Source organism: Mastigoproctus giganteus, chromosome 6 (assembly GCF_048544385.1).
Source record: "Mastigoproctus giganteus isolate SK-2022 chromosome 6, ASM4854438v1, whole genome shotgun sequence".
Lineage (NCBI taxonomy): Eukaryota > Metazoa > Arthropoda > Arachnida > Uropygi > Thelyphonidae > Mastigoproctus > Mastigoproctus giganteus.
This window is the reverse complement of record NC_143580.1, coordinates 195,124,722-195,140,582: the sequence shown is the minus strand read 5'-3', so window position 1 is coordinate 195,140,582 and position 15,861 is coordinate 195,124,722. Positions and strand designations below refer to the sequence as shown.

Sequence of the window (15,861 nt, the reverse complement as noted above, 5' to 3'; positions counted from 1 at the left end):
AGTAATTGATTGCTGAAACAAACTACCATCTGGTGTTGTGGAAGCGTGCACTCTGAGTAAATTTAAGAATTAGACATATTATTAGAAGGGATGGAGAGATGTGTAGTGAGAGTTGTTGTTATTTGGTTTTTAGGAGCATTAGCAACTAAGGCCATATTGCTCCGGGGATATGCAGTGGTCATTCCCTGACCTTTCCGCATCCTCCGTATTTGGTGGCTCACGGGCTCGAACCCCGGTCTAATCAAGAAGCATGTGCTACACACTGCTGCTCCTGCCCACCTGGCTACGGAGGCGCCAGGTGGGCAGGAGCAGCAGTGCGTAGCCCACCTGGCTACGGAGGCGCCAGGTGGTGAGAGGTGGGTAGTGGTTTTTTTTTTTTTTTTTTTTGGCTGATGCTGCATGAGCTTGCTTCCTTGCATCATTTGTCACTACAAATAATAATCTTCTTCTTCAAGAGGAGTGTTTCCATTTACAATGGGTTTCCTCAGCCTACAAGTTATTTCTTGTTAGGAATTTTTTCCAGCCATAAAGTGCAGTTCTGGGTATCTTGGTCGGTTAAGCCTCGGGCTGTCATGCACTCCCGTACTCCATCCATCCATGTCCTCCTAGGTCTTCCTCTTCTCCTTCTTCCAGGAGGTATCCATTCCAGGATAGCCTTTGGATATCTGTTTTCTTGCATCCGTTTTACATATCCATACCATGTTAGATGCTTTTCTTTGATGGTGTCAATAATAGTCTTTTTCACTTCCATTTTTTCCTTTATGTCTTCATTACGTTTTCTGTCTCTTCTAGAAGTTCCTGCTGAGCGTCTCCAAAAATCCATTTCTGTGGAGAGAAATTTGTTTTCCGCTCGCCTATTCAATTTCCAGGTTTCCGCTCCACAGAAGACTTTGTACAATCGTTTGAAATATAAGTTTCTTTGTTTTATTTAGGATATTTTTGCTCCACAGAACAGAGTTTAACATGCCGATAGCCTTTCTTCCATCTGCAATTGACAAAACTGACAAAGTGACAAAGCTGATCCCACTTTAATTCTGCATCTATAATTCCTGTAAATGGCCTTATAATGTTAATCAGTTGTCCATCAATATTTGCCTCTTTCAGTTATTTGGTTTGGTTTGGTTTTTTTTTTTTTAGGAGCATTAGCAACTAAGGCCATATTGCTCCGGGGTTATGCGGTGGTCATTCCCTGACCTTTCCACATCCTCCGTATTTGGTGGTCACAGGCTCGAACCCAGGTCTAATCAAGAAGCGTGTGCTACTCACTGCTGCTCCTGCCCACCTGGCTATGGAGGCGCCCCTCTTTCAGTGCTTCCCATAAGAGTTTTCTTGGAATACTGTCATATGCCTTTTCAAGGTCAATGAAAATCATAAAGATTTTTTTTCCCTTTTGATTGGCATTTTTCAAGGATCTGTCGTACTGTTAAGATATGGTCTATACATGACCTCTTGGCTGAAAAACCACTTTGTTCTTCTGATATCTCGATTCGGGCTTCTAAATGGTTCCTGATCCATTTTCCAAGGATCTTTAACAGCAGGTTCAGGATGCATATTCCTCTGTAATTTGAACAGCTTTTCCGATTGCCCTTCTTATAAATTGATGTAATATATCCTGTTATCATTTCTTTCAGTATTTCTTCTCCTCTCAGTATACTATTTAACAGTTTTTGTATCAGAACAGCCACTTCTCTTCCTCCATATTTCAGAAGTTTCATGTAAACTCCTCCAGGTCCAGGTGATTTGCCATTCCTTCCTTCCTTCCTTCCTTCCTTTAGCAGGAGTTCCACTTCCCTAACAGAAACTTTTAAGCCCGAGTCTTCTACACCAAAATCCTCCATCGTCTTGAACTCTTCCCGGTCTTCTTTTAGAAGTCCTTCATAGTACTCTGTCCAGTCTTTCAAAGGTATTAATTGCAAACCAGCATTGTGTTTATTCTGTTTTCTCAAGTCTTTAAGGACCTTCCATGATTCCGCTGATTGCTTGAAGCCCAATTTGCTATTAATAGTTGTGCATTTCCTTTCCCATTCTTCATTTTTTGCTTCTACTACCAACCGATTGGCTATTTTCTTCTTTTCAACATAAATGTTCTTATATGCATCGTTCCTATCACCCAGCCATTTCTGATATGCAAGTTTCTTTTCCTCTACAGTAGCTCTTACTTTCTCTGTAATCCAGGTCTTTTTTGGTCCTTGGCTCTTCTTTTTGCCTAGGATTTCATAAGCTATTTTTTTAACAGTATTTTTTAAATATTTGTAGATTTCTTCAGTATTGCCTTTTATCTCTATGTTAATTGCAACATCCAGTCTCTGGGTAAAGTTGTTTCTAATGCTGTCGTCCTGGAGTAGGTCAACGTTAAATTGATCCACTTGCAGCATTTCTCCTTCCCTGCATTGTTGGTTGTCTACACATATTTTCTTAATCCAGTTCCACCTCAGTGTTGTTTTAACAAGAAAATGGTCAGATCCACATTCGGCTCCTCTATAAACTCTGACATCTTTCAATGCATATGTCCCTGAATGTTTTGAAATAATGTAATCTATAATTGATCTAATTTGTCTTGTCTCCTGTGACCAAGTATATTTATAGATATCCTCGTGTTGGAAAAATGTGTTGTTTATTCTCAAGTCGAACTGTTCACAAAGATTGCATAGTCTATCTCCGTTATCGTTCCTCTCTTTCGCTCCAAATCTTCCAATAACTTTGCTATTTTGTTCAGTTCCTACTCTTGCATTGAAATCTGCCATTAGAAATATCTCTTTGTTCTTAGGGATTTTTTCTATTAGTTCTCTCAGATCCTCCCAAAATTCATCCTTAAAGGTATCGGCAGTGTCATTAGTCGGGGCATATATTCCCAAAATACATATTTCTCTCCCATACATTTTCAGTTCCAATGAGGTCATTCTTTCATTAATAAATTGGCAGTTTTTGATGTTGTGTCTCAATTTCTTTTTAACAGCAATAGAAACTCCTGCTCTTGCTCTTTCACTCTTATCAACTCCACTCCAAAAATGGAGTATTCTCCCATTATTTCCTCTCCACATCCCTTTTTCTTTGTCTCTGATTACACGACGATGTCTGACTTGAATTTTTGCAGTTCATCTGGAAGAAAGTTTCTTTTAGTTGAAAGGCCTTGAATATTCCAGCATCCCAAAATCATAGTCCTTTTCCGTTTGCCGATTCGTTTCCAAAAGTGCAGTCCGTTTTCATTTTCACTTGTAGGTCGTTTAGCATTTGTGTATTTTTTACACTGAACAAGGAACTAGCCCGTTGCAGCAACCCCCAACCTGGAGGGCCAGGTATCTCTCTTAGTCTGGCCCCTACCCTTTGACCTGTCCGGCTTGGGAGGCCCTACCAGTAGCTAAGCTACCGCCGACTTAGCTCTCCTATAGATATCCTTGTGTTGTCCCGGGTCATCGGGACACGCAAGCCCCCCCACCGCGACAAGGTGGAGAATACCATCGGGGGAACAAATAATAATAATAATAATAATAAGTATTCCCTGCTCTCAATAACGGTTTTGTTTATGAAAATTGTCACCTTAATTGTCAAAAAAACCTTTTGTACCTAAAGAAACTTATAGGAGCTTGATTACATATTTTATTCTAATATAATTTTAATTATAATTTATTGTAACTGTAATTTACCCTTTAGCAAATTTTGTTTCCCTTTCTTAACTTCCATCCCCCACTTAGGTCTGATGATAGCATTCATAGAAAGAATCCTGAATTGTCACTAGATAACAAGTTAGTGTCAATATTGTGCTTGTAAATGATATAAGTATCAATAAAAACCTTTGTTTTTTCCAATTCACATGGTACAAAAATGTGTATTAATATATATACCCTGATTAATAATATACCCTGATTATTGTCATTAACCACCTTATCTATATTTTTCATCATCAGCAAATTTAGACATTAAACCTGAAATAGCCACATCAATATCATAAAAGAAACTTCTGGGGCTACTCTCTTCTCTCCAGTAAGAGTTAACAGGCTTGGACAGACTCATTTTAGAAATATTCACAAGTCAACCTATTATTTTACTATCATTTTTAATTGAATGCAACGTCATTTCTAAAATTAGCATAAGCCCAAGTCTATTGCTGCCACTTGAGGAAACAAACTGTTCCCAAGATAGTAAAATATAATGCAGAGAAGAGTTTATCAAATTACTTTGATACCTACTATGAAATATAACCCTGTTCCTTTACTCAATTGCTGCAATGGGTCAATGTAGCTCTGCTGAGGGTTTAATATTTTACGTAACTTTTTTTAATAACAAAAAGCAACCGTTTAATTTCATTAAACTAATTAGCTAAGTGTAATTTAAGTGAGTTTGTGTTCATTTCCACATTAAAAATTTAATTTGCTCTCATGTATGTCTACCAAAGGCAATACTTATATTAAGAATTACAACTGGAAAAATACATATTTCAAAATTACATGAGCAATAAAGTATGTGGAATAAAGCTTTAGAAAATTGTAATACCTTTGTGCATGTTGTGGTCTTTCCACTTCCCTGCAGGCCAACGAACATAATTATATTTGATTTTCCTTTTGTTGGTTGTTTCGCTTTTACTCCAGGATCAACAAGCTGAAAGATTTATCAAGTCAAATTTTAACTGAAACTTAATATCATAATTAATAATATATAGCACTTATTTCCAAACAATTCTGATGTATTATTAATATGATAATGTCTTGCTTAACTATTAAATACAAATTATAAAAACCTGATTGAAAAATTATTCAAACTTAGCCATGCTCCAAGCAAGTTTAATTTACTAAACTTAGTGTTTGTGTTTAGTTTAATACCACCATAATTTATATGGAATTTGCAATAACAATACTATTGTTGGTAATCCTTTTGAATGCACAATTTATATTACTGAATTACATAAACCAAATAAGGGTGCACATGGAAATCTTTAAGTGAAATAGGCAAAACATTTAAAATATATTAAGATGTTTTCCCATCTCTTTTGATCAGCTTCATTCCTTAAAAAATTGAAATATGATATAAGTAAATATATATCCTATTTATAACATATTTAAATTTTTTTTTTTTCATATTTCAAAATATACAACATGCCTTCCTAAAAACCCGAGTTTACAAAGTATTAAGCAGAGTTCAAATCATCTTTGTCTACATGATAGACTTAAAGAGCATGTGCAAACCACTGATGGAAACATGGAAGATGTGCAAATTAGCACAATATGTCATTTCCATACACCACACCCTGATTTCTAATAAAATAAGCTCTTGGCTTATGAACTTCTGATCTTATACACAAAAGTTTTTGTTTATCCAATTTAATCGCACACCTCAAACTTATGAACTTTCCTACAACTTCAGTTCTGCAAACTGTGATCTGGAAACCAGCCAACCCACAGTTTTGATTGAAGTCTTTAAGGTTTTGAATGGATTGAGTAAGTCAAACACTGATAGCATCCTTCCCTTGCTCAGATAATACACAAGAGGATATATTTAAATTAAGGAAAGATGGTTACAGGATAAATATGTGGAAATTTGCCTTGGGCTAGCAGGTAGTTGATTGTTGGAACAAACTTCCATATGGTGTTATGGAAGTGGGTAGTTGGAATAATTTTAAGGAAAAACTAGACAAGCTCTTAGAGGGGATGGGCAGGTAATATGGAAAGGGGTTTTTTTTTTTTTTTTGGCTAATGCTGTGTAAGCTTGCTTTCTTGTATTATTTGTCACTACTAATACTAACTTCATAAAACAACACCGTTTAAAAATAAAATAGGAAGGAATAAAATATTTTCAGCTTTTACAAAATGTACTCAACATATTTAACATGCAGTTAAATGTAGCACATTGCTTACAATATACAATGCGCATTCAAAATATTCCGAGAATTTTACTATAAAAGTTTATTGAGTGAACAGTTGGGCTTACTAACCTAATTATCTTCAGAGCACCTTCCTTTTGCATACACACTTCCTAATTCATTTCACAAATATATGTGGTCTCAATTCTAATCTCAACGATGTCCATTTCCATTTGCAGTCTGCCAAACCCATGTACTTTTTACTGACAGAATCTCAGTTATCGGTTGATTCAACTACTGCCCATCTCAGTTGCCCAAATTATTCGCTGTATGATTCCTTTCGCCTCAAAGGTGGTACTTGTGCATATATCTGTTCTGATATTCCCTGTCAGAGATTTGGTAATTTGGAATCTCCTCTTTTCGATCTTCTCTGGCTTAAAATCTCTCTGCTTCATTGTGTCAAATTCATCTGTTGTCTCTACCATTCTCACAACTCCACTAATCACTTGAAGCTCTTTGACTTTCTCTCTTTGCAACTTGACTTTCTCCAGTGCAACTTTCCTAACAGTGAGGTAATTTTCCTTGGTGATTTTAATGTTCACAACTCCAGCTGGCTTCCGTTTTCTAGTCACACCGACACAGCTGGTCGAGATGCTGAGGCTTTTGCAATTACTAATGACTTTGCACTGACTGTTCATTTACCTACAAGAATACCGAACAATCCTAACCATACAGCCAACACACTTGATCTTCTTCTCACAAACAACCCTTCTAAATACACGGCCGAAGTGAGAGGTCCTTTAGGCACCTCACATCACAACTTGGTGATTGTCTCGTCTCCAATGGAGCCTTTATCTCATGGCTTTATCTCCATTCCCAACCTAGTATTGTTTGGCATTACAAGAATGCAAAATGGGATGACCTGCAAGATTTCTTTTCTTCTTTTCCTTGGTCGGGTTACTGTTTCAAAACTTCTGATGTCAATGTTTGCTCAGATCGTGTCAGTGAAATTATTCTTGCAGGAATGGAATCTTTTATCCCACACTCCACTTTAAAATCTCGTCCTTTATCTAACCTTGGTTTTCCAATAAATGTGCCGAGGCTGTTCAAGGGAAGAACATTGCATATCGCAATTGGCTTGTTTCTAATTCTTCAGTTTTATTTTCTGCCTACACCAAAGCTTGCAACAATTGTAAAGCAGTTATTAATCAGTCCAAACTAGATTTTGAACAAGCTAAGAGTAGAAAACTTGCTTCTTGCCCTAATGGTAGCTGAGCATTCTGGTCTCTTGCCAAAACTATTGGGCCGCAACTTTTGCCCATCTCTGCTCTCACCTCTGTCCAAACCAGATGGTTCTGTTGTCACTTCAGCCAAGGATAAAGCTGACCTGCTAGCATCCCATTTTTCTTCCAACTCATGTATTAATGATCTTGGTAAAACATCTTTCACCATTCCCAACACGCTCCATTCAATGCCTCCTGTGGTGCCGACTGGGCTAGCCGGGTGGGTAAAGTGCCTGCCTGGCAACCCAAAGGTCGCGGGTTTGAATCCCGCCTTGGGCTTGGATCTGAGTACTGCAAAAATCTTGGGAGGTGCATTATGGCCATAGAAGCCAATGCACCAACAACTAACTAAAACAAACAAGCCTCCTGTGGTCTTCCGTCAAAAGGATGTCAGAAGGATTTTGACGAATCTTGATGCTAAGAAAGCTCCAGGTCCTGATGGTATTTCTCCACATGTTCTCCTGAACTTACTCCTGTTCTATTCCGGCTTTTTTCACTTTCTTTTTTCTTTATTCCAAAGGCGTTTTTCCTTCTGCTTGGAAATTTGTTCATATCCAGCCAGTTCCTAAAAAGGGTGACAAATCCCTCCCATCCAATTATCGTCCCATTGCAATTACTTCTACTCTTTCTAAAGTAATGGAGAAATCAATTAACTGCCAACTCTTAAACTACCTAGAAACCTTCCGTCTGATCAACGATCGCCAGTATGGATTCCATCAGTGTCGATCCACTGGTGATATTCTGGCTTATGTTGCCCATTTATGGACTAACAATGTAAAAGTTGGGTGAAACACAAGCAGTTGCTCTTGACATCTCATTTCAATTGTGTTTGGCATAAAGGTCTTCTAAACAAGCTTCCATCTTATGGTTTGCCAACTGTTTTTTGTAATTGGTTATCCAGTTTTCTCTCTGATCGCTCACTGAGGGTGATGGTAATTGGCTCTCTGTCTTCTAACTTCTCCAAGGTTCAGTTCTTTCCCCCACTCTTTTCCTATTGTATATTAATGACCTTCTTCCATAGTTTTGTCAATGATAGCACATTGCATTCTACTTTCCATTTTGAGAAATCTTGCCCTGCTCAATCAGCTTCAACTTCTCGAAAATCTGCTACCAATTCCTTAAATGCCAATCTCCAGGTAATTCTCCAGTTGGGCAAAGACAACTTAGTTGAATTCAATCGTTCTAAAACTCAGTCGTGTCTTATATCTCGGAAAAAGAATTCTTCTGCTCCTATGCTTATCTTTGGTAACACTGATTTCTAGGCAAAATGATATCTCTTTTGGGGATTACTCTGACTTCTAATCTCTCTTGGCACAAGCACAAATATTGCTTCCTCTGCATCTAAAAAAATTGGTTTTCTCTTTCACTCTCAGCGTTACTTTTCTTCCAGACAGCTGTTCACTCTGTACAAATTGCAAATCCGCCTACCATGGAATATTGGTCCCACAACTGGGATGGTGCCCCCAAAACCTCTCTCAGCCTTCTTGATTCCGTTCAGAAGAGGGCAGTTAGGTTAATTAATGATTCATCTCTAACAGAGTCTCTCCACTCGCTGTCTCATAGACATACTGTTTCTACTGCATGCCTCTTCTACAGATACTTCCATGGGCACTGTTCTTCTGAATTGGCTTCTATAATTCCCGCTCTCTCTCTCTCTCTCTCTCTCTCTGTCAAAACAGTCCAAACACGTGCCGCCACCAGCAAACATCCATTTACTGCCCAACTTCAAACTTACAGAACCAACTTTTCATCTTCCCCATTTATTCATTCAACTGCCATTTTCTGGAACAACCTTCCTTCATACATATTTCCTGAAGATTACAGTCTACAGAAGTTCAAGTCCAATGTCAACAAATATCTTCTTTCGTCTTCTCAACCTATAACCCAAGCACAGTACTAAGTACTATAGGTTCTAATACCTCTCGTGTTTGGGGTTTACATTAAAAAAAAAAAATAAATAAATAAAAAAATACTTGCTCCATCATGCTTTCCAAACTTTGAAACATTCTTTAAAATCATGTTTTTTTAGTGCACATAGGGCCACTTTCGCATTTCGTTTGATGTCGTCCACTGTTGCAATATGACAGTCCCATTTTCATTTTAGGAAACAGCCAGAAGTCAGATGGCACAAGGTGAATGGAGTAGGGAGGCTGCTGCATGACTGCGAATTTTTTTGCAGTCAGGAACTGCTGAACTGCCTACAGTCCAAGTGTGGAACAAATTTTGCATACGTGAGATGCATCCCTAAATCTAACATCAGAATTGTGATTACTGAGCCTTCAGACAGTCCAACTTCATGAGCAATCTCAACAAAAGTCATTCACCTATCATTTTGCAAAGTCCATCTTGCAGTGTTTCCTGTCCATTTATAAATCAATTAAACAACTTGTAAACTGCTGTTTTCTTCAAAGCATCATCTCCATAAACTTTCTATAATGTTTGCAGCATCTCTGTGGCACTTTTCCCAAGTTTAAAGAAGAATTTGATGTTAGTACACTGTTCAGACATTCTGCAATTGATCTGGTGTAACAAGAGTGAAGTGGTCAAGCTAATTCCCACTTGACACATGTCCACACCAAGCTCAATGAGGGTGTCATGTCCACACCAAGCTCAATGAGGGTGTCAATGCCCCATGATAGCTTACAGACATAGCACAAACCATTTTAATACCAGTGTGCAATTCTGGGAACATTTTGAATGTATTATGCATTTTTGATACAAATTGCCAACAATATTAGTATTAACCATATGATGCAAGTAAGCCCCAAGTGTCTGCTCCATCAATCAAAACAAATAAATAAGTAATATAAAATAAAAATAAAACTACCTACGAAATTTTTCTCTCTAAATAACCACTATTATACCACACCAGTTTTTTATAAGCTAGTTTATTTAGACTTATTGACTAAATTGTATTGTACTAAATGTACTATACAATTAGTACATTGTCAATAAGCTAATTGTACAGTACTTTTAGTCAATAAGCATATATAAACTAACTTTTAAAAAAACTCACCAACTTTTAAGCATAGTAGTGGTTATTTAGAGAGATAAATTTCATGGAAAATCACCATGTAACATCATTTCCTAATTATATTAAAACTACCAATGTGATTCCCTCCTCCGGTGAGAAAAACTAACTATTAATTTTCCCATGATGTTAGCCTCAACCTTTCATGGAAGCAACTTATTACACAAATTAATAACTTCGAACAATCTGGTCTACATCTCTTTGCCATAATTTGAATTTATGGCTCCTAGTTCTAGAATGATTTATAACAGCGTATACATCATTCATTTATAATATTCAATTTACTTTCTCATTCAACTACTGGTAGACCTTAATCCCCCCCGCCTCCTCCTTGTCTCCAAGATATGCCCATTTGCCAAACTGTAGCCCATGTATTCAAAAGTCTTTTCTCATATGGATGCCCTTCTGTCAATCTCACTAGATACATCACCCATCTCTGGGTCCTTTCAAGAAGCTCAATAGTTCAGCCTCTGTACCTGGACATGGTATTCCAAATGCAGTCTTGCAAATGTCTTGTTCAATGAGATTATGACTTCTCTATCCCTACAAGCAAATGTTTGATAAATCATTTGATACATCATGGGACCTCCTTACCACCTATCTTCACTGCACAGAAAACTTAATGTCTGCCCATATTGTAACCTTCGAATTCCTTTCTTTATCTACTCTTTTTTATTTTAGCCCCACCAAGTATATATAAGTTATTGTGGGGTTGCTCCTTGCATTTTGCTGCATTAAAAGAGCTGTCACTTCTCTTGAATGTTCCTGAAACTGATTTAAGTCACTCTGAAGAAATGCTGCTTGGCCTTGATCATTTACCTAATGATCAGTTCCTGATCTTGATATCATCAGCAAATTTTAACATCACATCCTATATCCCTTCATCAACATCATTTAAGATAATCAGAAATAACAGTGGTCCAGTACTGATCTTTGAGGGACCTTGCTTCTTATAATAACCCAATCTGAAGTGTAACCATTAATCACAACCCTCTGCCTCCTTGCATACTGTGATCCATCTAAGGATCTTAAATGTGATCCAGATAAAAATTAAATTATTGTGAGTTTAATATAAGGTAAGAAAATCTGTATTGGATTATTTATCAAACCTCTGATCCCTATTTATCACAGTAATTTCAACATTCACTTCATAAGTTTTTCAACAAGTTACTAAGCCCTGAGGAACAACATTAAAAATAATCTGATAAAATTCTGAAATGCATTACAAAGCATACATTTTAAACTGATAAAATAATCATCAAAACATTACTCTTCCCTATAAAATTCATATGTACTTTATAAAACATAGATCTACAGACTATTGTTTATCCTATATAATACTTGCAAGGTTTTATAATCAAAACCATAATATAAAATTACCCTAACAAGGAAACTACACAAGTTGTGACAAAAGATTTTTAGAACTTGTTTAATTCAGTTTTTGGTCAAGAATAACAAAATTTGATTTTGCTAAGGAATTATTATTCACAAGTTTAAATTTTCCATGTTAAATTCTTAGACTATGGGAAATTATGTTTATTCCAGCAATAAAGCAAACAGCCATGAATTGTAATAAAAAGTTGATAATGAAACTTAACCAATTCAAGCTTCACACACATTGTTTGGAAATGTAAAATTTGTTTGTGAAAAGGAAAATATGACAATGTGACATATATTATATGTTATATGTCAGTTTTCAGTGCTTCAACTTATGAGTATTACTGCATCTTTTCCTTTACTTTTGCAATACAACAGATATTAATTATATGAATTTTATTTAGATGAAGTGAAGGATCAGCTCTTAAAAGAGAAAAATTTAAAGAATAAGCATGGTTACTAATGAAGAAATGGAACATAAAGATACATTACAGAAAATACATGCTTCATCCAAGATCTTGTATAACACAGTCGTTACTCTACTTTCCTGGAGACAAAATTTATTCATTGTTTATTTCCAAAATTTCTTTTTCTGTGTTCAGTTCTACATGCCTACTGATTACTTGTCTTATTGTTACTGTGATAAATTTTATCTTTTATTATTTTTTGCACTTGTGTTAATTCTTTGCTTTATTTCTCATATAAAAATTTCCCATAGCCTTAACACTGTAACAAAAAAAAATTTATAACTCATAAGTATAACTACTTAGCAAAAACAAATTTAATATTCCTGATCAGCATAATTCCATGCATTAGTGCAGTTTCCTTGTAAACATCAAAAATATTTCTAAGAAATCTTAAAATTACAAGTATAAAAATTCCTCAACAGGAAAATTTGAATATCATAATATTAAAAGGAAAATATGACAATGTGGAATTTAAGTAATCGACAAATAATATTTTTAAATAAGGGTATATGAAATAAATTTAAGACAATACCTTTACGAGTTCCTTATATACAGCAGACTGAATCATGCGACGCTTGTTTAAGCCTGCTGCCATTTCATCAAAATCTATAACTGACCTAAATAAATTAATATTAACTTCTTAATAAAAACTGATTATAATCAGTAATGTATATTGTGGTATTTTATTATTTGATAACAAATATCAGTAAGATTATATCAAAAAATAAATGTTTATCTATACATATAGCTGAATCTCTGCTGTATCGCAGGGGAAATCACAAGGTTTAAATTGTAATCTTGGTTACAATGTCAGGAAAAGTTCCCATAAATCCCACATAAAATATATTAACTGTCAAAATAATGTAGTCCAGTGGTTCCCAGCAGAGGTGCCACTGCCCTCTAGAGGGCATTTTATAAATTGTAGGGGCATTTGGTTTGTCACACCAATAATGGAAGCCCTACGACAGAGTCTAACATTTCTAAACTGGCTCAGTCACATCAAGTGTAGCAATCTCATTACAGCTGTTTGTTTAAAATAAATATAACTATATTGTGTAAAATATTTAATTTATGTTTATTTATATTAAAAATACATTTTATATTACAAATAAAAGCAATTAAATTTCCTTATCTATCAACAATTATTAGAAGTATTAGAATTAATAATGGTAGAGTATTAGAATTAATAATGGCCATTTGGTGCAAGGAAGCCTAAGGCTTATGCATCACCAGCAAAAAAAAAAAGTAAAATAATAATAATAAAATTAAATAAAAGAAAAGGAAATACACAACCTATGCATTTCCCTCCTCCCATAGGTAACTATCCAGCTGACCTTTGAATTTCCCCAAACTATTAGCCTCAACTGCCTATGTAGATAACTTGTTCCAGTAATTTATAACTCACTGGCTAAAATAAAACTTCCTGCAACCTAAATGTCTAAACATCTACCCCCCCCCCGCAACTTGAAATTATGGCCCCTAGTTTTAGAATCATTTACAACTGTGAAAATTTTGTCCTCTTTCATTTTACTTTTGCCTCTCAGACCCTTAAACACCTCAATCAAGTCACCTCTAAGGTACCTAGTTTCCAAGCTGTGCAACCCACATATTCAGTCTTTCCTCATATGGATTTCCTTTTGCTAATCTCACCAGGCGAGTTACCCATCTTTGGACCCTTTCAAGAAGTTCAATGTCTTTTTTTAGGTGCTGTCTCCATACTTGAACACAGTATTCCAAGTGTGGTCTAACAATAGCCTTATATAATGGGATTGTGATATCCTCATCTCTACTAGCAAATGTTCGATAAATCATCGATAGGACATCGTGGGCCTTCCTTGCAACCTGTCTACAATGCTCGGAGAACTTCATGTCTAACTTTATCGTAACTACCAAGTCCCTTTCTTCCACTACTAACTTCAACTCCAATAAGTGTATAAGTTACTTTGGGGTTGCTGTTCCACAGGTGTAAGACCTTATATTTTGCTGAATTAAAGCATAGCTGCCATTTTTCTGACCATCCCTGAAGTCTAAGTTACCCTGAAGAAACCCTGCTTGGCAGTGATCATTAACTACTCTACTGATCTTTACATCATCTGCAAATTTAAACATCATGCACTCTATCCCTTCATTAATGTCATTTAGGAAAATCAAAAACAACACTGGTCCCAATACTGATCCTTCGGGAACCCCGCTTCTTACATTAACTCAATCTGAGGAAAAACCATTTACCACAACCCTCTGCCTCCTGTCCTGCAGCCATCCTGCTATTTATCTAAGGATTTTCCCTGTGATTCCAATTATAAAGTAACCACTGATGTAGGATTGAGTCAAATGCTTTGCTAAAATTAGGCAATTATTCCCTAAATCCAGCTCATGAGTGACCCTGTCAAAATAGCTAACCAGATTTGTTAATTAAACATGATTTTCCCTTTACAAAACCATGCTGAGTATCCTTCAGAATTCTATTTCTATCTAAATGATCCTAAATTCCACCCTTGATCATTGCCTCCATGATTTTCCCTCCTACTGAAGTAAGACTAACCAGTCAGTAATTTCCACTACTCTTAGAACCACCTTTATGTATTGGTGACACAGTGGCACTTTTCCAATCCGACAGAATCTCTCCTGAGTCCAGTGATGCTCTCATAATTAGCCTTAATGGTTCAATGCACTCACTTGCCGCCTCCCTTAAAATTATAGGGTATATGCCATCAATCCCAAGAGCCTTGGTCGCCTGTAGGCTCAACATTTTTTTTGTTAAATAATCATGTGAAATTTCAATAACATTAATTACATATTTTTCAACTTCATTCCCATAATATGTCATTGACAAAGGGTTTTTCTTCTGTAAATATTGATGCAAATTAACTGTTGCGTTCATCTGCAATATCAGCTGGGGTATCTAATACAATCCGACATCCATTACATAAGGGTCCGATCTGATTTGTCCTCTTTTTTGCATTTATATATGTGAAGAATTCCTTATTCCCACTCTTTGCTCTCTTATTAGTCAATTCATCATTCATGAATGAATGAATGATGAATTAATTAATAAGCCTGTAAAATTCCTATGAATTTCTTGAGTTGTTTTGGAAATAGATTAGATTAAACAGAATAACAAATAGTTCTTATATTAATAGTTTTTTGTTTTGTTTTTTTTTAATTAACAGAGAGACCTCAACAATTCATAGATACACTCTCAAAATCAAAATACTTTTAAATTTGTATATACAGTAAATGTTTTTAACTAATTTTATACATGAAAAATTTTGATTTTCAAGGTGGGGAGGGGAAGAGAGTTAAAAAGAATATTTGGTGAAAGGGGAGATACTGGGCTCAAAAAAAAAAAAAGGTTGGAAATCACTAATGTAGCCTAAAAGTCAGAGAGAACTAGTTTTTAAACTTCATAATTTAAGTGTTACTGCAAACTGTTTATAACAGTACAATTTCAAAAGCTTATATAATGCAACAATGAAAGAAAAATATTTTTGACTGAAATTTTTTTCCTCCTTAAATAGAAACAATTAAAAGTAGCCACAACAGTGCTATTTACAGGAAGTCAATTAAAAAAAAATTGCCCTTTGCTAATAACATCCAGTAAATGAACTGTGGGACTTTGAAAGTCAAGCACTCTAAGTGCCCAAGACCTGCTAACAAATTTCCCAGAGTTGTAAATAAATTAAAACAAAACAACACATGCATATGAAAAAAAGCTGCAAGCAGGTCTTAAATCCAAAACTGGCTTTTCACTTCAAAGTGGTTGAAATGAATGTAGAATTTTGAGTCCAATGGAAATTATCACTCTATGACCAATAAAGAAAAAAACTGCCATGTGTTCTTTTGAAAACATGGTTACAGTGAGTTAAAAACAAAAAAAAAGGCAGTTTTAAGTGTGGAAGTTGATTTGAC

The 15,861-nt window shown here is 35.6% G+C and overlaps 1 protein-coding gene across 1 annotated transcript in view; it reads right to left on the bottom strand.

Annotated features, from left to right (window-relative positions):
- Positions 1 to 15,861, bottom strand: part of Srp54k (signal recognition particle 54k) — a 121,419-nt gene that overhangs the window by 72,723 nt on the left and 32,835 nt on the right. Inside the window, exons 3-4 of the mRNA XM_090375601.1 lie at positions 12,485 to 12,569; positions 4,492 to 4,596 (exon numbers count right to left, since the gene is read on the bottom strand). Coding sequence (XP_090231727.1) covers positions 4,492 to 4,596; positions 12,485 to 12,569 — 190 coding nt within the window. The remainder of the gene's footprint in view (positions 1 to 4,491; positions 4,597 to 12,484; positions 12,570 to 15,861) is intronic.